The sequence below is a fragment of the Equus caballus genome, chromosome 24 (assembly GCF_041296265.1).
Source record: "Equus caballus isolate H_3958 breed thoroughbred chromosome 24, TB-T2T, whole genome shotgun sequence".
Classification (NCBI taxonomy): domain Eukaryota; kingdom Metazoa; phylum Chordata; class Mammalia; order Perissodactyla; family Equidae; genus Equus; species Equus caballus.
In genome coordinates, this window is record NC_091707.1 from 37558176 (window position 1) to 37583568 (window position 25393).

A 25393-nucleotide genomic window follows, 5' to 3' on the forward strand; every position below is an offset into this window, starting at 1 on the left:
CAAGGATAGCTAATCATTGTATAGACTTAAAGACCATGTAATGGTGGTAACGGTTAAGAGCCCAACATCACAGTATGCCTCTATTCATATTAGAGATTGTAGAGCAAAAACCTCATATATAAACCTTTATATACAAAAATGTACTCCTTTTTAATAGGCAGGCAAGAATAACAGAACATTGTTTCCAGTCATTTATAGCTAGAATAATTCAGGTGATTAAATTAAAAATGAGTGGAGCATTGTTTGATCACTGCCTACAGCGGAAAAAATTCAAAAAGGATATATTTAATTCCATTAATAAGTTTTTCCCCATTCTCCCTATGGAAAAACAGAAGGAAATAATCTGGAGAAATAATAGCATAGAAGGCCTTAGCCTTAAACAGCTGTTTGGGTTTTCTGGGAAAGATCTAGCTCTTAGGAGAGGCTTTTGCAAGTAGAAGTAGCTGGGAGGAAGGTAAGGGGAGTTACATGATTTTAAATTTTATTCTGCCATGATTTCATTCTGATAGTTTTCTATCCACAGAAGAATAAATGGTTCCTCAAATGGGAACTCCAAATAAGATGAGCTACTGAAAGTCTTCAACCCATGAATATACCTCTGTATCATTTAGAGGAGTTGTACATGTTGCTTTTTTCATTAATATCCATCCCCTTTTTAAAATTCATTGATTTAGGATGATGTCTTTTTCTTCCCCCAACCCCAGGAACATTATCAATGCCTGCTTATTTTCCATATCTTAGGGAGAGATTTAGTTGTGTGACCATAATCCCCACTCCCCAAAATTGATAGAGATAGGAACTGATCTGTCACGATGTTTATGAAACAGCAAGTATGGATAGACTAATTTTCACTATGAAGATTTCTATGAAATGAGGGGTTTGGTAACTAAAATGTTAATTTTTGTAAGTATGCAATGAATCTAGGTTTCTTAATTGGAATCTAATTTAATTTCAGATAACTTTATTTAATTATCAGACCTATTTTTTAGTTCACTGTTCTGAGTTACCTCATTCAGTTTTTGTTTGCCATATGTAATTCTTTTTTAGTTGTCATTATGTTGTTTTGTAGGCTAAAAAGTCAGTGTCATAGGCATTTATGATTTATTATTGTCGTCACCTAATTTGGGGGTTTCTTTCTGTTATCCACAACTATACATCCAACAAGACTGCAATACTGCGCATCATTGAACCAAGATTTCTCCTTTCTCACAGTAAAGAAATAGAAACTTGATTATTCAGGTTATCCAGGATATTCAGCTAGACAGTGGAAGAGGTAAACATAATGAAATGTTACTTGCCAATGTCCATATTGAATTTTTTTTCTCCTCTTCAGTTGCTCAAGGAAGCCTGTCTTGATGCCTGGTCCATTCAGACCAGGTAAGGCAAAAAGAGAAAATGTATGGGAATAATGATGTTTCCTCCACCCAACCCACTAGGCCGGCAGTTAACCATCTTCAACACCCAGGCGCAAATAGCCATTGGTGGAAAGGACAAAGGACGCCTCTTCCAAGGCCAGCTCTCTGGGCTCTATTATGATGGTTTGAAAGTATTGAACATGGCGGCTGAGAACAACCCCAATATTAAAATCAATGGAAGTGTCCGGCTGGTGGGAGAAGTCCCATCAATCTTGGGAACAACACAGACGACCTCCATGCCACCAGAAATGTCTACCACTGTCATGGAAACTACCACTACAATGGCTACTACCACAACCCGCAAGAATCGCTCTACAGCCAGCATTCAGGTAAGCCTTTCTCCAACTATTAATTGATTCTGCTATCATGGTCAGTGTTTCTATGTAGCTAAAGAGTCTGAATTATCATGTTTATAGGAAGGGTGCCTATAGATGTTTATAGTAAAAAGACCCAGGAGTAGAGAAAGACAAAGTCATTGCTAAAGAAGTTATAAAAGTCTTATGTGCACTCATGGGTTATTACTCCTACCATATTTATTGCTGAAATGGTAAAGCTGTTATTCAAAATGAGCAATGAACAACACTTTCAGTATGAAATACTCCCTCCTCTCATTTTATTACCTTTCTTTCCAATAGCTAAAGGGGAGAAGGAGGAAAGGAAAATGTGTTATCATAGGAAAGACTGTATCCTAGTTCAGTTCTATTGACCTTCTTCTGATGGCTTTGCTGGAACATGAATTGTTCATTTTTTAGGCCAATGGGTAGCAGTAAATCAAGGGCAATTGAAACTAGAGATTCAAGTAATCCTTATAAAATGCAGTCTCTGCATTTGATGTTTTGTTGATTAATCATCTATTATTTTTTAACCATTTTTTTCCTTTATATTTGACCAAGATCCTAATACATTAGAGAATTTAAAGGTCTGAGTTTGTCTATATAGGAATTCCTTAGTTTTGTGGTAACATTTTTGCTTTTTCACTTAAAAGTAATTATATCCCAGCTAAAGCTTAATGCTTTGCTGACTCCCTTGGCATTTCATAAATCTAGTTAGTAGAGGATAGGAGGTTAATTGAGTTATTAGCCTTAAATACTCTGGCATAAAATAAGACATTCCAATTGCTTGTGGGGAAATTACCCCTAGTCTAGTTAGAGTTTGTAGAAGATTCAGTAGATCGGTGCTGGTCCTTTCTTTTTCTCAGTTTTAAGACATTATCCAGGGGCTCAATTTAGTCTTTGACATCACCCTTCCATTGACTTCAGTGGGCATCGTAAACTTAAAGCCGATAATCAATTAAACCCCCTATGTGTTCTCATTCTTCTGAATTAAGTTCGAGTTAGGTAGACGTAAAAGTGTTGTCTTCCTTTCCCCTTTTCTTTGATCGGAAATATCCAGACAGCTCCTTAAATCACTCCACAGGAATGACTTGAAGCTGTATGTTCTGATGATGTCATCAGCTAATGTTAAGTGTTTTAGAAAGGCTACTAAGAACCTGGTTAGCATAGCAGTATTATTGTCGCCCATGCTGCTACAAGCATACCTCCACACATGCTCAAAAAAATAGCTTCTTCTCTACTGATATTAAAGCAATAACTCCTGACACTTCACTCTACTCACTGAAAAGAAGATAAAAGGCAATATATATTTCTATTATGACTCTTTATAGCTCAAGAGCAGATCTGTTTATTGTTGGTGAAAGGATAGTTCTGTCTGCACAGGTCTTGGCAGACTTGTTCTGTTTCTGTCAGAATACATTCCACTAACTCTGTGGGAAGCAGAGGAGCAAATGGCTTTTTCTTCATAGGAATGGCTGGTCCTGTAGTCTTTTTCAAGGCCAAATTTTCGCCGACCTCAAGAGGATTTAGTGTTACACAGGGATTCAGAGACTAAGCCACGATAATTATTGGTTTTTGACTTTCACTTCTGCAGCAAATACATAAATGGGAGCAGATGGGTGAGTATTCCCACAAACTAAGAAAGCCAGAACTTCTGGAGAAGAGTAGGATACAAAGTATAGAAGTCTGACAAGTGATTATGACTCTAAACATCATAGAACCTGTTATCATTTTAGAGGATGTGGGCAGCTGGAGGATGCCCTAACAGCCTCCTGTCTGGTGCGTTTCTTTTCCTTTGAGTCTAGTAATAATTGGATTACATCTACATGTCTTTCCTCTTGCTTCTACCAAGGCTATAAAAATGAATTATAAATCTGTCGAAACTCTTTGTTTTTAAGGGTGTGTAAATACATACTCTTGGAGGAAAGCCAACAGACTAGCAGAATTAGATTACACTGGGATGAGGGATAAAAAAAAAAAAAAACCTTATTCTTTGTAAAGACTAGGCAGTGGAAACAATTTTATGCCAAGGGTTTTGGATTTTTTTGATCTTTCCAACTAGCTGAAAGAACTTAGTCCTGGGCTCCATAAAAACTCAATAGCCTCCCTTGTCTCCAAGCTTATTTGAATCTCAAGTATATTCTGTAGATCACATCAGGCCTATGTGAGGACTGGGGACTCAATAACACTTGGATTCCATCCAAGGTATAGGACAATTTCCAGACTCCAAAGTCTTTGGGTGATGTAATCAGTCTCAGAGGCTCTAGTATGCCCTGTGTGATCCAGCTAATTTTCTTGGATGAAGTGGACTCCTAAAAATTCCATCTCTGGAGACACTTCAGAAAAGAGAAAAAGGAGTGGGAAGACTGGATTTAATATTCACCAGGCCCATCATTCACATTTCCACCTATGTGTGAAGTCTTACAGCCTTTTCCAAATGATACTCTGTTCTGTCTTCCTTTGCTTTGATACCGTTGCTAAATCAGGTTGCCCTAAAATTAAACTCTTCTAGGAGAAACAAAATAAGCATGTGAATCCACAAGTATAAAAACCTAGTTATTAAAAAATCCACTGGTTCCTTTTTTAAGCATAAGCTGAGAAAACATCATTGGAGCAATTCATTTCTGATAGACCTTGGTTGGTGTTGATTTCAGATCAAAGAAGAACTGCAAAGTGCCTTGGGTGCTGCTCTTAACTATGTGGGAATGTGAACAAATAGTTTTTGAGTTGATATGCCCTCCAAAGCTCCAGCCTCCTGGAAGTAATGGGTACTTTGATCTTTCTGATACTCTAGTTTGTTTTAGAACTACTTGTGAATTACATGGACCGTGTTAAATTCCTCACAGCTATGGTGCCCAAGCGTCAGATCTTCACCCTATATTAAGAAGAATGTCTCTAGGTCTTCCCCTAAATTACAAAAAAAGTTAAGATTGAGAAAGCAAGGTGGGCACATTGAGAAAGAAAGGGAGTGCATGATAAAAGTAAAGGTCTGGTGTTTAGTAGGTGCTCAATAAATATTTATTGAATAAATCAGAAAACAAGATAGGCTTTATTACATTTCTTATCATCATTTAACAACTAGGAGTGGTATGGCTTGTGGAAAGTTTTCCCTCCAAAATGATCCATGTAGGCAATTCTTCTGCCCATATGTTGTTGACTGAGGTCACTCAGTGGCTGCACTGGTCTGGAAGGTCTGACTTCACTCGTGCCTTGTATCTTGGTGGGTTAACTGGAAACCCTGGACTCAACCGCGTTCCTTTCCCTCTCCATGTAGTCGCCAGGACTCTCCATGTATTCTTTCCAGCAGAGTAGTTGCACTTCTTTCATGGAGGCTCAGGGCTTCCAGAAAGCATTTTCCAAGGGATAGGAAGTACAGACTGCCAGTTTCTTATAGCCTGAACCTGGAAACCTGCACAGTATCACTTCCACTGTATTCTGTTGGTCAAATAAGTCACAAAGCATTCTCAGTATCAGGGAAGGAGACATAAACCTCACTTTCCAATGGGAGGAGTAGCAAGAATTTGCAACCAGCCTAAGTCTACCATATTGTAAAATTAGGGAGAAAGAAGGTACTACTAGTGCTTATATCAAGTGATTATTGTGAGGATATGTGAGTTAATATAAGCAAAGTGCTTAAAACACAGAACATCATGAAGAGTAAGATTGAATATTTTTTAATCTTATTATTGTATTCTATCCCCAACATTTGGTATGCAAATCAATACCCTCTCAAGAAGGATCTACCTCAGAAAATGGGGTTGCTTTTACTCATAGTAGTGTCTGTAGTTCAGAGTGGGGGCTAGGAGGTTTTAGGGGGATAGGGATTTGAAGGAGGATCAGTAGAATTTGGAGGCTAAAATTAGTTCTGGTAAATAAAGTCTCTAAGATCTCAAGAATGGACTTCTCTAATACCTCACTACCCATCTTTAATTTTCTCTCCTACTTTTAAACAAACCTGAAGTTCCATAGGCCTTGGAGAATATGTTCTGTTCTAAAGTATGTCTATCCATACATATTTTGTGGATTACAAAGAAGAGGAATCTAGGATCCTTGCCATCATGGAGTCTACAATCTAAAGAGGACTTGACATTAGCCATGAACATGAGGTAGTGACTTACAAATGGTGGTGTGTTGTGAGGGTGAGAAGTGGTGTGTCGTTGGCTTGGTCAGATCTTATGAATGGGGTGGGTTTGGAACTGGGCCTTATAGAGTCAGTACATTTGGATACATGGAGAGAGGAATAAATCCCAGGTTGGTTGAACGTCAGAAGCTAAATTGTCAAAGTCAGAGATTATAATTCCTGAGGGAGATAGTCAAGTCCAACTAGAACAGAGAGTGTATAGAGTGAGAGACAAGAGATCCAGACTCTGAGAGTCTTGGCCTGAATCTCTCCCAAGTGGAAGAGGACCAAAAGAGGAGAACTGGATTGGGTTCCCTGTGGGTCTCACTATAGGGATGACCCAGCAATTGTGCAGGCACTTCCATTACATAACCACTGACCCAATGTCAGTGGGTTACTATCATGACACTGATAGATCAGCTTCCAAAACAGTAAAGTTCAACTCAGTCTACACTCAAATTCCTTGGTCCTCATTCAGGCTAGAAGGCAAAAATGAGAAACACGAGTCTTTTAGCAATAACTTTCAGCCACCAAGACCAAAATGTTCCTGTGAGACAGGAAAACGCCAAAAGAAAAACAGTTCCAAGAATAATGTGTATTCTCTTACCCTAGGCCTCCAGACTGAGTTGTTATCAGTAAAGGAAGAACTCAGTGTGTTCTGTGCAAATCACCATTTGGAAGTGTTTATAAGCTATTTGCAGGATACTGACTAGACCCACTTTTTCTGTGATAGGCATTGGTAAAGTCACCTTGACATTGGCCACTGCTGCCTGGCCCCAGAAAATTACCAGAAAATCACAGTGCTCCTTCTGGATTGGCGCTATCCTAATAAACAGTAGAAATGAAAGACTTGAGACTGTGAGATTTCATTCTTCTTGCAAACTTACAAAGTCTGCGGTCGAATGTGAATCACTTTGAAAAGTTTCAGAAGGGAGCTACAATTTTTCAGGCTTTGTAGTAATACCTATATGGAAAGTCCTCCTTTTGGTCTGCTTTCAGGGTTAGGCTGGAGACAGTAAGAAGAATGCTTCAGCCTTGATATTGATTCTTGCAAAACAAAACAAAGCAAAACCTTGTGATTAAAAAGGTGATCCTTCAGAGGCTGGCCCCGTGGCCGAGTGGTTAAGTTTGCGCGCTCCGCTGCAGGCGGCCCAGTGTTTCATTGGTTCGAATCCTGGGCGCGGACATGGCACTGCTCATCAAACCACGCTGAGGCAGCATCCCACATGCCACAACTAGAAGGACCCACAACGAAGAATATACAACTATGTACCAGGGGGCTTTGGAGAGAAAAAGGAAAAAAAAAAGCTGATCCTTCACTACATAATCTGAGAAGGGTCTCAGTATATTGAACGGAAGAGAGTACACGTTAAAGTCAGAATTTATAGGTTGGAGTCCAGTTCTTTCAGTTACTTAGCTCTGTATCTCTGAGCAGGGTAACGAGCCTCTCTAAGCCTCAGTTTCATTATCTGTAAAATGGGCATAACAGTAAATTCCCCATAGGCTTGTTGTGAGTAGAAAATACCATCATGTGTGGAAAGACCTTAGACCATGGCCTACCTCATGAGTTTTCACTAAATGCTAGACATTAGGAAACCACTTCAACCCGAGAGACTCTCCTAGAACTCACAGATCCTCAGAGGGCTTAGCTGTCCTGTATGATTGGTTGAGCACAAGAAGCACAATTTTGTCTATATACACACAAAGCCACAATGACCCAGGATTTCCTCTGAGGGTCCCAGATTGAATCAGAGCCCTAAATTCATCAACTAGCAGGAATTTCTATGGGAGACTCTTTCCTTTTCATTTTCAGGCATAGGAATTGGCTTTGCTGTGTGGTTATTACACACAGTGTATTCTATTAGGGCAAAGCATATGAAATTGCCATTTTTGTAGCTCAAAATGGTCAAATATCATCAATTTCATATGCTTCCACCAAATTTGTGATACACACATTTACAGCATGTTGTTGTCAATGGCATTTTGAGACTCTGGCTAGAATACCCAATTTTCTCAAGGTTCTTTGAATAATCAAACTGTCTTGGATTGGGATACAAGAGAAACCTACCTTATCCCAGATACGATGCTATAACAGGATATAGATCATGTTGTATCAAGAACAGTTATACTTACCCAAAGAATTTCCGCCCTGGGCCCCTCTTCCTTTTCCCTGCTGCCACCAGCTTGATAGAAATGAGACAAGGAGTCCACACAGTTTTCAGTCCCTCACTTTTGCCTCGAGACAACAGAGCCTCCAGAGGAAGTTTATTTTTAGGATCAGGGCTCAACTAATATTGATTAACAGCCTTACATAATGTGCGGCTCCAGGGCTCTTTCCTTTCCTGCCAAGCCTCATAACTGGGGGAGGCAGTGAAGATTTGTCAGTCTAATTAGACTTTAGATGCCAGCCAAGAAATATCTTCTGTCTCCTCCTTACCCTCACACAGGTACTTTCTTTTCCCCTCTCAGAGAGTGATCTGGGGGAGAAGGAAATTGGTCTTTAATTTACTCGTTACCTGGTAAGACTCTCCAGTGACATTTTCTCTGCAGAATTGCATAGTTCTAATGAAAAAAAAAAAAAAAAAAGGGAGCTTCATGGGTTTACCTACCTCTTAAAGACTTACATGTTTGCATGTTTGCAGAACAAATAGGAGAGAGAAGAGAATGCAGTGCTGTTCCTTTTCATCCCCCTTTTCAATGTTTTAATTTCGGTGGATGGCATCAGCACTTCCCAAAGCTGAGTTTAGTCCTTGAAAGGGTCCTCGGAGAAGACGCTCATTGCAGACAGGCTGAAAGTCTGTGAGTTGCTAGGAGAAGTTTGAGAGATGCCTTTCTAATTAGGCTGTAATATTTATAGGGTAAAATTTTCACCAGAACTGCTGATCAAGTGGTAGGTCTTATTTTGCTCCATCTGAACAACTGGGAGGAAGTAGGGTCTGCTCTTGGCTACTCAGTGTGGAGGTCTCCAAATGTTTCTAAAGCTCTGGGTGGTTTCTCCGATCACCTAACAGATTAGCTTGGTGGAGTCTAAAGCCAATAACATGGGATGAATGGCTAAAGTTGAGAAAAATGAATAGAACATCTTTGATTTAATTGAAATTATAATACAAATAATGATTTCTTTTTCAGATTCCCCTTTGCTAAAAGCTTTCAGAAGGGGTCCACAATGACCACCCCATATGGAAGATCGACTACTTAATAAATGTCTTTTGAGTTGTCAAAAAGAATCAATGATTCCAGTTTAAACTGAGGTCCAAGAATTGGTTCTTTTTTTGTTGGTCTGAAAATACATCCCTTTATTTCTATTTATATACCACAGGGAAATGACTTGAAGCAGTAATCATTGCTAGCCAGGCTTCAAGATGGATATTTCCATTCTATCTTTGACAAGGCAGTAGGAGGGGCGGGATGTGCTTTCATACCTTTCTGGTGCATGTTTGAATGATTGTAAAAATTAGAAGCATACTCAGGCTGTTATGACAGCCCTGCCTTTTGAAACCTTCTAATTAATGCCTTGGGTTGTCTGTTAGCTAACTGGAGAATGTAAGGTTCTCCTTGGCTTTCTCATCATCCAAGGTTGAGATCGATGGCTGGGGAAATAAATGTACACCATATCTGTGGTGGCTAGCAGTCACTGAGAGAATTACTTGATGGGAATTTGATTGACTTGTGTATATAATGTGGCCTCTTCTATGTCTCATCCCATCTGATTGTGTGTATGCGTGTGTGTAAGAGAGAGAGAAAAAGAGAGAGAGAGAGACGGAGAGGGAGGATGCTCATATGTGTTTGCATGTATTAGCTAGAATAGTGCTTCTTAAACTGTTATGTGCATACAGATCACCTGGTGATCTTATTAAAGCACAGATTCTGATTCAGTTCTGGGGTGGGGTCTAATATTATGCATTTCTAGCTAGTTCCCAGTTGATGTCATGCTGCAATATGTGGGTCTTCCTTTCTGGAGCAAGGATCTAGTAGATATTTACAGTTCCTTGCTGAGAATTTGTAGCATCTGTTAACCTATCTCTTCCAAAAGATTTGCCCAGACTTAATTCAGGGTTCTTCAAAACAGGAAACCTTGTTAACCCAAAGTGTTATGTAAGCTGAAGAATGGATACCCAGCTGAGGGTTAACAAAGAAAAATTTATTCCATCAGACAGTCCTGCTCCTGGTTCCACTGTTGCCTCCTCCTGTCCCTTACTCTGCTATATGCCCCCAAGGCAGATGGAAAAAAAAAGTAGGTAGAATTTAACTTATCATAATGTTTATCCTCCTTTCTGAGAGGTGACCTCCAATGAAAGCAGAAGGACGTGAATGATTTTAATCCGCAGTAACAATGGGGAACTGGTTCTGACCATCTTGAGCAGTATAAATATATAAAATGACAGATTTTTCTCCTCTGCCTCTCCACTTCCTCCTCCCAGATACTGAGAGAGACACATATTCATGCACCCACAACTCACACTATAATGCACAATGAAATTTCACCCAGCCTTTATCTCAGAGCTGCTGTTCTGATGATTAATGCCCCTCTGGCTGGGAAGCTATTCTGCTAAAGAAAGACAAGGAGAGAGAAGACACATGAAATATATCTCTGAGGCCATTTCTCATTATTATTATTATCATTATTAGTTCCTTACTGCCCTGTCTATCCCGTTCAAGAATGCTTGATCTATCGGCAAGGGGGGGATGACATTTGAAAGTGGATTTCATGAGAGAGAAATGAGCAAGGACAAAGATAGAAATAGACACTTTTTACTAAGGAGAACTGACCTGGATGGGGTTTTGTTGTTGTTGTCATTTATTTTTGGTTTTGTTTGTTTGTCTTATTATTTTTGTTGTTTTCGTTTTAAAGCCAAATACGAGAGATGCCTCCATCTGTGTCTTCAGCGGTTTTCTTCCCTCAGGCATTTATTTTTGCTAGTGTTCTTTTGTCTTTATTGAGTCTCTGTCTGCAAGAATCTATGCGATATAACTTATGCAAATGTTATTCCTGACCACTTATGCAAAAGACTGGACAGAATAATTTCATTGCTCTCATAACTCTCATAATATAATTGCCTCCATATCCTTGATTTCAGGTTTTTGAAAGGACTACGTTTTAAAAAGATAATTCTCTTTATGTATGTATTGTGTAAACCACAGTGTCTGATTCTCTTCTATTTCTCATTCAAAGAAAAAGTAATTTCTGGCTCTGTCATTTAGAAGGACTACACAGCAGTGATCCTTGTTGGAAAGATGGAACCGTAATAAAAGCACCATCACAACACGTGTGTCTCCTGATAAAATGGCAAATTCATTAACCTAGATGAAGAGTGCTATAATTTGATTTAGAAATGCTGTATTTCCCAAGTTAAATTTATGAGGATGTAAAATTTATAGCCATAGTGCCCACATGTAACTTCAATTTTTGTTGGATTTTGTATTCGATTAACAAATATTTGACTAAATAGAGTACTTAGTAAGGGCCGGTAGTGTTCTAGGCACTCGGGCTATAGAAATATTCAATACAGGCGAAAAAACCCTCTTTCCTCATTGGGTATATATTATTATACACATATTGGGCACCTCATGAATGCCAGGCTTTGGGGAAACAAAGAGTGAAATAAATATATTTCTACCTTAAAGGAATACACAGACTGGTAGGGCTGTTAAATATTTTCTAAATCTGAGCAGACTCATTTTTAGGTCAGTTTTCTACAGAAACTTTAGCACAGTAATCTGCTATTAGAGTTACAGAGGGAGCAGCCGGCTATATTTATACAGGTCAACTCTAAGAATAAAGTAGTCAATTTCTACTTGAAAAAGACAAGTTTCAAATGTAAACCATGTCTTTTTTGAGTAACAAAGATGGCAACAGTAAACCACGTTACCAGAAAGTGATTACATTTGAAACATATTTTGGTCTTGAGGACTAAGTTTACAATATTTATTGCAAATATTTTGCTTATTGGTTTGTGATTATAGTCTCATGGAATGTTTGTATTGGAAGAGTCTCAAAGACTGTCCAATTATTGAGCCCCACACAACTAGTTGAGTTTTAGGGATGGACCAGCCTGGTTTCAGGTTCTGGTTTCATCATTCAAAGCTGTATGTCCAGGGGGAAATTGCCCACCTTTTTAAATTTAAACAATAAGCATGTATTACTTTGATGTTTTAATTTAATTTTGATCTAAATAATGCATCTGTATAGCTTAAAGCCTCACATAGCACCAGGATTTCCACGACTTCAGGGCAGAGACATCATTAGTAGGCGTGTTAGCTGATGGCTATCAGCTGAGTCCTTCACAAGGAACGCCTCTTGACTAAAGAAACTGCTTTACCCAGGGTCAGTCCCCTTCCTGGGGGTAGCCCATATCCAGTGAGTAGTGGAAGGGGCTGGGGGTTATATAAACACCCAGCCTTTTGTCTCCAGTCTGGACAACTGGGAAAGGCCCCCCAGCTAGAAAGCTCCCTGTGAGTGTTGGGGTCAGCTGAGGTCTTTGTTGCAACTGCCTTGAATTTCATCTTCTCCCTCTCCCCAGACTCACATGGCACTCCCCCAAAACCTTCCCATACACAAAAATAGGTCTCAGAGTCTGTTTCCTGAGAAACCCAGCTTAAGGCAGTCTCTAGAGGCCTCAAAGAAAACAAGCCAATGACAACAGGACAGAAGTCTCTTTCCCACCTCACCATGCCTTGTAGTCCTGCTCCACACTTGCAACCCTTTTAGATGCTTTTTCAGACCTTTCCATCATATTCTAATAACATGCTTCTAATTCTTGACTTGCTCAGTTTTACATATTAACTGATGACTTCTGACTGGAAGAAAAGGCTTGAGTTTCCTCAGTTCCTCCATGCTCAACACACACACTTTTTCACCTCCAATTTCCCAAGAAAATTTTGTCGCATTTCTATTGAATCAGCATTCTGAGTTTATATTATGACTTTTGTTTATTGAGAACAATGTAAGTTCATACATGCAACCATTTATTCCACAAATATTCACTGGGTACTTAGAATGTTCCAGGCACTATTCTAGGGACTGGGGGAAAAACAGTGAAAAAAATGGAATGGATGCTTGCCCTAGACATGACATTCTACTGTTGTGATTGTATTTTCTTTTTCCTATAACTATTTGTTATTAAATACTTTCATTGTCTCATTGGCTTATTTTTCTAACCACCTGTCAGTGTTACAGCAAACAGAGGGGTAAAGCTCCTCTCAACATTAACACACAGGTGGTCTATCATTTCCACTTTTTTCTTGGAGATCTCCCCACCAGAGTCTTCTGTCCTGCTCCAGTCTGATCTGGGTGCTCTCTGGGCCTGCCTCACAGCTGTTATCCTGAATCTCCCTTGCCCCTAATTTTGGGAAATCCCTGGGCTTCACTTTTATGTTAAATGTCAAGTTGTCTTTCTTAGCTCATTCCCTCATTCTGAAGGTGCACATCTTCCTGTGGCCTCCTGAGAAAGGGCAGGTGAAAAGTACAGCCATTGAAACTTTGTCTGAAGAATGTCTTATGCATCTTCACCCTTGATTAAGAGTTGGCCTGGGAGGGACTCACAGGTTGGAAATCATCTTCACTAATAAATGTGAAAGCATTTGTCCAATGTCTTCAAGCATCAGTTATTGCAGTTGTTGAAATAACAGTTTGATGTCTGATTCCTAGAACGCACCTGGATTTTGTCTTGAGACCTCAACTCCTTATCAATAAACCTCAAATTAGCACTTACAACTCAGGTCTCCAGGACTGTGTGCTGCTGCCCTCTAAGCCTCATGCTCTTGTACCATTGTTGTTCCTTGTCCATTAGCTGCCCTATGTTGATACGCCGATTTTGGTATAATTTGTTTAGTGAAACTATTACTAAGTACATACACCACACATACACACACACACACACTTACACAGAATGAATAACTATAATCTCAGAAAAGCATGGGGTTTGGACAGTAACAACATGGTATAGTGGAGCCTTGAGTGTTATACATCTATTTACAAAATCTTACTATCAATGCAAAATTCCAGTAAGAATTATTGTACTACCGACTCCTTCCGTATATTGAGGGAAAACTTTCAACTCTTTTCTGTGTTCCCTTAAGTGCTTCTATTTTTGTGGTTGTTTGTTTTTGTTTTTTGGCTTTCACCCTAATACTCATTCTTTAGTCATCTCAGAGAAAATATGAATTAAATGATATACGTAAGTGCTTTGAATATTTTTGTATCCAGAAATAAGCACAGCTCAGTCTTCCACTCCACACCAGATGCTTATATTTTTTGAGAGGGACAAGGATTAGAATTGTCACTTTGGAGTTTTTGCTCTATGAAATGTCAGTCAATATGTTTGCATGCCATTGAGTTCCATCACCCACTGTTTGGTGATAAAGTCTGTTCACTTGGCTCTCAGCTTCCTTCAGCTTTATCACTGCAATATATTTATTAGCTTCACGTTATGTGTGCTAGTTGATAGGTGCTGTAGAAAAAGAATTACAGAATTACCCCTACATATTCCCTGCCCCTCAAGAAGAATAATACATTCTAAGAACACAGCTGGGGCTCCACCAAAGAAACAGTCAGTGAATTAATGTTGGGCGTATATGGATATATATACTGGAAATAGGATTCAGTTAATTATATTAAGTATGAGCCAAAGGTTACATCCACTGGAGGAGAGATGATGGAGAGAAGTGTGAGAAAACCCTGGATAGGATGGGAAATTTGAGTGGTGATGGCGAGGATGTTCCCAAGGATATTTCTAAAGGGAATCATTTCTATCAACATTTCCAACCAGGAAACGAAGATTGCTAGAGGCTCTGTAGTAGATCAAAATGTTTGAAGAAGAAAGAGGATAAATAGCAAAATTCACCTCCAGCGCCATACTGAAAGCATCAGACAGCCATACAGAAAGGGCCTATCAAATCTTCTTTTGACTCTAATAGTTAGAGAGAGATTCGTGTTTTTTAATTTGGGGGATTTTGGGTGAACATCTAGGCAACCTAATTTTGTTATATTCTAATCACCAATATGCACAATAATGATTAGAGGGAAATATAAATCATGTAAAACAATGCCAATCGTGTATTTGATAAGAGGGAAATTACGGTGTGTTTGTGTTTCTGTTTCTCCCTCATTTTCAGTGAGCCACATTCTTCTGTTTTCCTCCTCACCATATTAGGTAGTTTTGTAAGAAAGTTTTCCTCTTTCTTCCATTGTAAACATTTTTCCCATCTCAGCATCCTTTTTAAATTCAAGAGACATTTTCCTTTGCAACATACAATGAAAGGCGATTATGTTAGAAAATATCAGAGATGGCTTTGTCATGTCTGACGCTGTTAAATCTCGTTGTGTCCTGAAGAGCGCAGTAAATGAGGCCGAGGGAACGATTTGACAGTTGAACAAGGCCTCAGTCAGATCGCCCAGCCCTCCCCGAAACTCTCTGAGGAGAGAGAGAGACCCAGGTGGTGGGTGGAAGGATTTTTCTTTTAAAGGACTGTGGAGATTCTGGCAAACCTATGTTTTGGGTTTTGCTTGCTAGGCAGAGGCAGCATTTGTAAAAGGAGTTTTTGTAATCTTCTGGGTTTTTTTCAGTACTTAAAGTAAATTCAACACAGTGGTAGGGAATTTAAAGGGGAAGATTATTTGGTCAATAAGTATTTAATAGCTACTGCCTGCTGCATGGAAGGATCTGGATGGAGATGGAGGGGTGAATAAGACAGATGTGTGCTCCCTGTCTTCATGGAGCTTATATCATGGGAAGAAGAGATAAAACAAACCAATTTCACAAGTAATTATTTAACCACAATCATGAAAATATGGTGAAGGAGGACAGGCTGCTAAGAAAGCAGAAAGAGACCTGAGCTAACGTTCTGATCTGGGAAGATTTTCTTGAGGCTATAGTATAAGAGCTGTTCTGTTCAGGATGAGAAGTTAGGGAGGCAAAAGAGGAGAATAAGGAAAAGTGTTCCAAGCAAAGGGAACAGCCTATGCTAAGGCCCTGCTATGGGAGTCATACTCTATCTCAGTCTTTGGTCTACAGTTTGGCTCTACAGTCTGGAAACACACCAGCTTTGACCATTTTAAGTAATGAGTTAATACTTGCACTTGAAGGGCTAGCAGAAGGCCACTCAAAGGGTGTCCAACAGGATGAAGCACCATCCCATTATTATGACAGAGTGATGTGGGACTGGTTGAATGAAAGTTTCCAAAGCTGGATTGAATGGCATGGCTGTGTTGAATGGGCTTAGTGTTCTCCTGTTCTGAATCCTCTTGATTACTGCCGCTGCGTTACCCCAACGGCACAGGTTTCCTCAGTGAAAATCAGAGGCACAAATAATTTAAGGCAAAACCTTGCAGACATGTGTGCAAGGATTGATAGAAATACATTAATACACTGTGTTTATTGCAATTTCGCACAGCACACTGAATTATGTTTGCTAATGAGTGACCATACACATTGAACAGATCATACAGTTGTCACAGATGTCATGTCACTAACGTCATGGAAACTGTCATTTGTTGTAATATCAAGAAACCATTTAGAATGTATACGTCTCTGTTTCCAGACTTTACAGCCATCCTGTGTTTCGCTCACTCGCTTCTTCAATAGAGCACTAATAACCGTAAATTAGTCATTTGAAAACGTCTGATTCTTCTTCCCATCTTCTCATGCTTTGCTTTAGTCTTCTTGCCTGGTGGAAACTGATGTTCAGTGGAAGTTTTCCTGCAGTCTAATTAGCCTCTCTATTTAATTTTGTAATAAAAGCTCTGAACCAGAAGCTGGAGATAATGTGCCCAACTCAATTCATATATGTCAATTTCTTTTTAATTGTAATTCTTTTCTCCAGTTCTTCCCACTCTCTCTGCCCAGCTGAGACTTGGTTGATGATAAAACTTTCATGCCTACGCTGTCAATTATGCCTTCTGCTTTAGGATTAAATTCACTTATTATCATTGTTCTGATTATTAGTGATAATAATGGGCATCTCCACCCCAACCTGGATGAATAATAGTTTTCACAGTCTTTGCCTTCAAATTTTAGCTTGTTTTAGTTTTTTACCCAAATGATTCTTTCCTTCTTTAATGGCATGGAACATTCAATTTCCAGTTTGCATCTAAATTCTATTTTGGACAATTCAGAAGACAGGCCTTTCTTAGAAGATTCTTCTGAGGAGCTGGCATATTTCCACTAGGTAGGATTCACCAACTAGTGGATATCCATGGAGTCTTCTCTTGGTAACAGGACTACTAATTTGAAAGGTATTTGAACTGGCAAAGGACATCTGTTACCTCTCCAGACTTTTGCTTAGAAAGGCCCCAGGTCCTCGTCCTCAAAAGCACACATGGCTTTGACTCCTAGGCCAACTCCAACAGGAACACTTATTTTTCTGCCTTTTTGATGGCGGTGTCCCCACCGCCATCACTAACAGAACAGCAACATGGTCCAAACAACTTAAAAATGCTCTTGGCCCCTCAGCAACATGTTAGTTCTTTCAAACTTCCTTCCCAGACTCAAATTGCACTCTTTCTTCTGTGCTTAAAACTGCATTTGTAGTGAGATCACCCAGAGAGCCTCAGGAACAGAGATCAGAGAGAGGCTTGGTAGAAAGTCAAGGCTTTTATTTTATTACCTTGCATGCTATCTTTTTAGCAAATCAGAGGAAAGCAATGCAATTTAATTCTGAGTGTGTAAAATGTTTGCACTTTAAATTATAAATGTCTCTCAATGATACAGCTTCTGCAAATAATGCTCCATGGACTTTCTGGAAGAATAATTCTGATGGCTCATCACTAGGTTTAAGGTGCCGAGGCTGCTGTAGTGTCCTTTCTTATCTTGGTTTTGTTTTCTCATTGTGGCTTGTTGATGTAATTACCTAATCCTCCGTATCTTGAATGATAGCCTCTCAGACCACTAAATCTTTGCCTACAAAATGACAGTTTTGGCTCAGAATCCCAAAGAGTGGACCATCCTTCAAATGCCCCAGCTTCTCAGCTCACTCATTCAACAAACATGGGTGAAGAGGGTGGGATTACTCCTGCCATGGACCAGACACTCTTCTAGACTCTGAGGATACAAAAAAAAGCAGAACAGAAAATCATAATTGCGATAGTATTTCTTATGAGACATACCTTCTCGGGATGACGGTGGAGATAACCAATAAATACATTAGCAAGAGAATATACTATGCACTGAAAAATGCTATCAAGAAAATAAAGCAGGAGAATGTTACATAGGATAAGTGGTGGGTGTGTAGCTCCTTCAGGGACAATTTCTCTAAGGAGGAAACGTTTAATATGAAACTTGAATGGCAAGAAGACTCAGGCATGCCAAGCCTGGTGAAAGAATGTTTATGACCAAGGGAATGGTTGTTGGGAAGGCCCTTAGGTTGAAATATGTTGGGGGTGTTTGAAATAAAATGAATATAGCTAGAGCAAGAGGATATCTGGTATGAGGTGAGGTCTGAGAGGTGGACAGGGGCTCAATGATACAGGGCCTATCAGGCCTTGGAAAGGAGTTTGGATTTTATTAAAATCCAATGGCAAACTATTAGAATGTCGTAGGTAGTGTAATGACATGATGTGATGTGTGCTTTTTAAAGATCACTCTGGCTGCCATGTTAGAAAAGATTGTAAGGGAGCAAGAGACCAGTCATAGATACCTGTTATGTGACTATTGAATCAGTCCAAATAAGAGATGATAAGGCTTGAACTAGAATAGCAACAAGAACCCCTCTACACAACAACCCAGCTTGATGGCCTCATCTTGCATCTTTGCATTGCCCTGAACTAAATCTTTCAAAACTTAAACCATAATATTTTAATTCTCACACCTAAACCCACTTTCTTTCCTGCTTCAGAAGTTTCCATTAGTCTGCAAATGGCCTCTCATTATTGCCCTCAACTCCTTTCTCCCTCTGTTCTATTTATTCTAGATCACTCCAGATGGTTTCTATACTTTACCCAACTAGAATAGCGCTTAGAGGGCTTTTCTTTCTTGAGCAGCACCCCCCTCACCTCTAACTTTTGATCAGCTTCCTTCAACCTCCCAATTCAATCCCTTTTCCACCTCTGCACCACTGGGTTTCAAATGTTACTTTCTTTCAGAAGAAAACATCAATCATGAGTTTCTCTACCTCAAAGTTTACCCACATCAGTGCTCATTTTAGGAGAATCCCTTCATCCCTTTGTTCAAAATCTTGTGCCCGTCATCCTTCCATGCTGGACTCTTCCCAAGCTTTTTGGCATCATTTATTGCCTTCATTTTCCACTGGTGCCATTAATATCATCCCTTTAGCCTACAACTATATCTAGGGCTTTCCCATCTTAAAAGCAAAACCAAAACAATGAAAAGTAACCTCTATGAACCTGCTTCCTACCCCTTCCATCAGCTACCTACTCTCCCCAGGTGAGGACACTCTCTTTCTTTCCTTCATACTCAAATTTCCTGAGTTATATACTCTCACTGATTTCCTTTCCTAAACAAGTAATATGTATTTATTGTGAGACAATTACAGTTAAATAGATTCCAGCCATGAGCCTATCCTCCAGCAGAATCACACTTACAAGGCTCTACAGGTTTTCCCACTGCCTTCCTTTCCTTCCTCATCCACTAATATTTCTCACATGCACCCAACATTCTAGTCACACCCTGCTATAATTTTAGACGTGTTCTTTCTACTTGGAGACATATAACATGCACAAGAGCATGCTTCCTCATCTACAAAATGAAGATAGTAAAAATACTAACATTTCTGCAGGGTTAATGAGGAGAAAATGAGTTCATGTATTTCAAGTACTTAGACTAGTGCCTGATTTATAGTGAGCACTCAATAAATGTTAGCTTTTATTATCCATATTGTTTTTGCTTTTTTACCCACTCTCTCTGCCTGAAAAAGTAATAACTCCTCAAGATTTGGTTCAAATACTGCCTTCTTGGTGGGTTACCCACCTTCTCTGCCTCCCTGTCTCAGCTGCCAGGCTCAGGTTGGTGTCCTTTTCTCAATGCCTCCACAGGTAGTTTACTTGTTGTGATGAACATCTATGCATCCTTTATATGGCACCTCTTCATATTTCCCAGACAGGTGGATTAAGTTAGGGAATTTAAGGACCTTAAATGGTTGAGCTCGATTTTTAACACCAGAGCCTCTGGAGAACCCATCTGTGCTGCTATGTGAGTCCATAATGACTTCTCAATTAGTTTCCTAGTCTATTTCCAAGTCTTGAGATATGTCAAGCAGATATGAATGAGCCATAAATAAGTTGCCTAAAGATAAAGAGGATTAAACCCATTATACTCTTCTCAATGTTATCAGAGTATTTCAACCAAGTAGAGAGAAAGAATTCTTCAGAATTGTGTTCACTGTGTATGCGTGTATGTGCATACCATGGGAAACTTCTGTGTTTAGAGAATCAAAGAATTGTATTAAAATAAATAAGTGGTAAAAGTAGGGAGCTTTTCAGGCATGTTTGAAACCCTATTTTGGAAAATACATGTAGACAGAGAAAATCTAAGAGTTAAAATATTGAGTGGGTTTCACTCTGTATGTTTCTCTATCTATGATAGCAGAGGCTGTAAAAAGCAGTATTTTTCTGTATATGTGTTCTATACCAATGTGATCTATCTCTCTAATTAGATAGTCAATTATTTTTAAAGAGCTGCAAATAAGCCCTATAAGAATGTCATAAATGCATTCCATTTAGAAACATCTTGCAGATAAATTTTATTTTTATTCTTTCTACATCTTCCAGCAGCCTTAAAAGAACAACAACAAAAAATCTTACTACTCAACTAATTCCAGAAACAGCTCATTACTGCCTAGTAGTATGTTAATCATGCTTATCATTTCTTCTCCTTTGACATCATTATGCTTTAGGATAGGAAAGGTGGGTGGTGTGTGAATCTCCTTGGAGAAGTGAACAGTTGGAGTAGACAGGCCTCTCAAGAGATAATGTTATTCTCATGCAAAAATTCCCAAATAATAAAAAGGGGTTTGAAAATGGTGAAAATACATGACGTATATGCAGGATTATTAATAAGAGCACTGGATCTTTTGCTGCCATAGAATCTTTCAAGATGTAGACAAATTGGAGTTGGGCCAGACAGAAGCAACAGAATTGATTAGGGCAATTGAAGAAACGACTTATGAAGAAAGATTAAAGGAGCTAAATAGGTATAGTTTGGCTAAGTGACAAACTAGGAGGAAATGACATTACAGACTACAGATGTTTGAAAGTGGCCAGCCACAAGCAGTGCAAGGGATTACTTAGGTAATGAAATGAAATCAAGGCAGGGAAAATTGTAAATTCAATATCTGGATTCTTTTTTTGACTGTGAGAATTATTAGATTATAAAGGAGCTATCCTAGAACCTACTGCTTGGATTAAAGCAAGAGACAGCGTATAATAGCAGGAAGTCTCTAATAGTTGACCTGATTCTGAGCAATTTGTTGCCAGGAAGCACTTCTTACTCATTTTTAATCCCTAGGATTTAACACATTATGAGAACTCCATAGAGAGATAAATCATGCTCTGTTCAGTGAGAAGAAAATGGTCTGTGGAGTTAGACATTGAAGATTTTATGACATCTCTGCTGGTTTACTATTGTATGACCTTGAGCAAGTTACTTAACCTTGCTATGACCCATCTGTAAAGTGGGTATTAATATCTACATTATAGGATGGATGTGAGATTTACATGAGTCATCTTGACATCTCCTTTTATCTAATAGCTATTAAATGCCCCTCTTCTCCATCATCATTGCCACATTGCCATTGTCTTGTTTTCTTGTCTAGTTTCATAAACTGTTTCCTGGACTCCAGTCTTGCCCATCCTCAATAATTTCCACGATGCAGTCAGGATAACTTTGCAGTGCATATCTGATTAAGCCATCTCCTAGTTTGAAACTTCCAAATGATCCCATTACCTTCAGGATAGAATCTGATCTGCTTAGGATGGCATACTTTACGTCAGCATCTACCTTCTTTCTAGTTCCAATTCACGTTACCTCACCCTTCCCACATAATGTTGTAGCCATGCTGACTTATTTGTCAGCATGAATTCCCCAATGACCTTTCCTCTTTTATGTCATAAACGTGCTGGTCTCTCTGCTGAGAATCTAATCTGTCATTCCTTTTCTTCTGGCTAGCTCATACTTTTCCCAACAATCCAGCTCAAGTTTTGCCTCTTTTGGGATATTTTATCTGGGATCCAGGTGCCTCTTTCATATGTTTCCATAGTAATGGAGTTTATAATTATCCTACTATTAATTCTGCTATATTATAATTGTCTTTTCACATCTGCCTCTCCTAATGGACTTTAGGTTTCATTTGGCCAGACACTTCGATTAGCACCTGCCACTTGGTTGGCATTCAACTTTTTTTTGAATAAAAGAACAATGGATGGATGGATGGATGGATGGATTGATGAAAGGATGGAAGGGTGGAAGGGTAGGTAGAGTGTAACAAAATACCTAGAATATAAGAAGTCAGCAAGTAATGTCACTTTTCTTCCCTTGAAGTGTTAAAGTTAAGGAATGCACTTCTAATAACCACGGTCTTGAATGAGTTTTATTCAGTTATTTGCGTGCATTTGTATCTATACCATCCATCCCTGTCCACTACATTGGGAAGATATTATAACCTAGGAGCAACAGCAGGAGACTAGGAGACCTGAGGTACATGTGAGCATATATCAGAGAAAACATGTCCATATAGTAGACTTGGGGTAATATTTGAAAATATTCTGCCTTTATAGGTAAATACAGATCTTCATTTTTAAACTAGATGTTTTGTGAATTCTGGAAGCTGATTGAAGAGAGATGGAAATCAGGACAAAGGGGACTGAAATGGGAGTACAAACGAGAATGGGGGAGAGAGAGACAAAATGTAATCTTTTCTTTTAATGCACATTCTTTCTCCGTCTCTGGTGCTTGCCATAGCCCAGCTGCTTAACCTTAAGAAACATGGCCAGCTCTCCTTGTCTAGAGTTTGCCCTAATTGTTGGCTGCATTGTAGCGTCTTAGATGATAGATTGCTCATGCCGAGAGCAGAATGTTAAGATTCATGAAATTCGAGTCAACTCCATTAATAACCTGAGCAGGGTTCTCATTCCTCCTTCCCCTTTGTTTTCCCCTTTGCCAAGTCTCCGTTCTTACTCTTTTTGTATGTGTGTATAAAGGAGACAAATGAAATCTCAGAAGCATCAATGAATCGCCACCCAAAAGTACATACCGCGGTCTGCTGTGTCCCTTTGCAGCCGTGTGATAAATTGCTATCTTTAGAATTAATTGTTACCTTTTCAGGAAGTGTTTACTCATTTTCATCTCTTTACTGGTTTACCAGTGAACCTCCGAGACAGAGCCAAACTTTCCTTTCCTTTCTCGGGATCTTGTAACGAGGCAAGAACACCAATTAGTGGAGCCAAAAGGGAGGAAGGGTATCTCCATGTTGGTTTCCTGCACACGAATTTAGTGCAGACCTGGGTCATGTCATGTCAGTGGCCTTTTAATAGACTAACTTGTTTCTCTTTTCCTTTGGCTCTGAGTTCGAATTTCTGTGACATTTTACTCCAAGCTAGATCTCCCAGGCTCAAGTAAAGCACTTCTCTCTTCTTTATCAGATTGTTGCTGTGTTCAACAGCTGAAAGAAAGTGAGCTATTTCTCATGCACCTCTTTACAAATGTGACTAAGCCTGCTCAGGTTCCCATAGGGAGCAGTGACACACACACACATGCCCCAGTCCTTACCCCATCCTCAGAAAGAGGCTGTCTAAAACTGTCTGCTAAAAAGATGGCCCTGAAGGTCCCATGGGTGAGAATGTGTTTGTGCCCTGTTTGCGCTACACTGTTATTGACATCCTGTCTCTCTAAGCCACAGACATCTGGAAAGGTTAAAACATACTCTTTGTAACTAGTACCTCTATTAAGGCTGTAAATGTAATATATTCAGTGGTTCCCAGTCAGGGATGATTTCTGCCCCACAAGGGGACTTCTGGCAATGTCTGGAAACAATTTTGATTATCACAGTTGGGGTAGGAGGAGCATGTGGAGATACTACTATATCTAGAGAGTAGAGACCACAGATACTGCTACACAGTCTATAAGGTACATGAACATTGGAACGTGTAGATCAAGTAATTCTCAGTATCCTGCCTGATACACTATGAGAGATACTTAAAAAGTGTAACCTATGACTTCTATTCTCCAAGCATTAGGGAGAAAAACAGTCAACATTTATTTTTGAGCTCTCACTATATGCAAAGCTGTATGCTTACTCAAAAACAATGGCATGGCTGTGGCCTTGAGGAACTTACAGTCTCCTGGAGAAACTTAAAATCTAGTAAGAAACTAACTCAGATGTACCGACATTGAGCAACATCAGATATGCTTAAATTCAATACTGAATTTGATGAAGGCTAGAAAGGTCTAAGAAAATTTAATGGAGAAAGAGAAATTTGACCAGTCTTGAGATGACTAAGTGTGGAAGCAGAGAGGTAGGGTTGATGTGTACATGGATGAGAGAAGAGGGTGGAGAGCCTGGGAGGAGGAAGTGAAGCCCAATTACCTGCCCTAACTGTCAACCTTCAAGCATTGCCTGGCAAGTGCCAGTTGTAGAACTGTTTGAGAGGTCAAAGAGGAGATGTATGTCTGGTTTTCAAGTATTTTCAGGACTATTTCTTACAATAACTATTTTTGGTCTTGAAAAATGAGTAAACATAAGATGTGGGCCAAGAAATTTAGAACTTCTGAGGGACTTTTAGATTGACATGTCTGAGAACTTCCATTTTGGAAAACAACAGAAGGCAAAAATGACAAGTGGGCTTGGAAGACAGTCAATCTTTGGTGCTCCCTTTGTTTCAGATTAGCAGAAGCGGGATTTTAGACACACAAACCATTGTATGCATTTCTTAGGGAAACTTGCAACCTGTGTGTGACTAGCTTCTTTCTCTTAGTCAGATGCATCCCTGACTGCTATTCTTTAGCTCCAGCTTCCATTGGCTGTTGGATGGGAGTGTGGCTTTAGAAACGGACCATAGAATTGGAAGTGGAGACTTGAATTCCATTTCTTACTCTTCACTAACTAGCCAGGTGACATTGGGCAAAACTGCCAATGTAGGAATTGGTCTGGACTAGGTCATGTTCAGCTCTAACCTTACACAGTTAGCATCGCTTGACAATGGAGATCATTCTGGAAAATGCATTGTTTGGCAATTTCATCCTTGTACAAACATCATGCAGTGTACTTACACAAACCTAGATGGTATATCCTAATCCCTCTAGGCTATAGGATACTAATCTATGGGGCCATCATCGTATATGCGGTCCTAAGGTCCTTAAGTCTTTATGCATTATGTCAGTGACCTAAACATCATTATGCGGTTAGGCGGTGCATGACTACATACTAATCCCCCCCACCCATTGACTTCCCTGATCCATTCAAAGAGGTTGGAGAAAACGTTGCATATCCCAGGCACATTTTGTGATCTTTCAGTGGAATGTTGAAATAAGCAATGTCAGCAGCCTTATGTTCTCACTAATGGTCTGATCTACCTTATG

General features: G+C 39.4%; 1 protein-coding gene across 42 annotated transcripts in view; it reads left to right on the forward strand.

Annotated features, from left to right (window-relative positions):
- NRXN3 (neurexin 3) overlaps positions 1 to 25393 on the forward strand; it is a 1504430-nt gene that overhangs the window by 1366636 nt on the left and 112401 nt on the right. For all 42 annotated transcript variants that reach the window (XR_011432271.1, XR_011432272.1, XR_011432275.1 and 39 more), the window contains one exon: positions 1437 to 1744. Coding sequence is in view for 36 of the 42 variants with exons in the window: in XM_070250266.1 (XP_070106367.1) it covers positions 1437 to 1744 (308 nt within the window). In the remaining 6 variants the exon portion in view is untranslated. The remainder of the gene's footprint in view (positions 1 to 1436; positions 1745 to 25393) is intronic.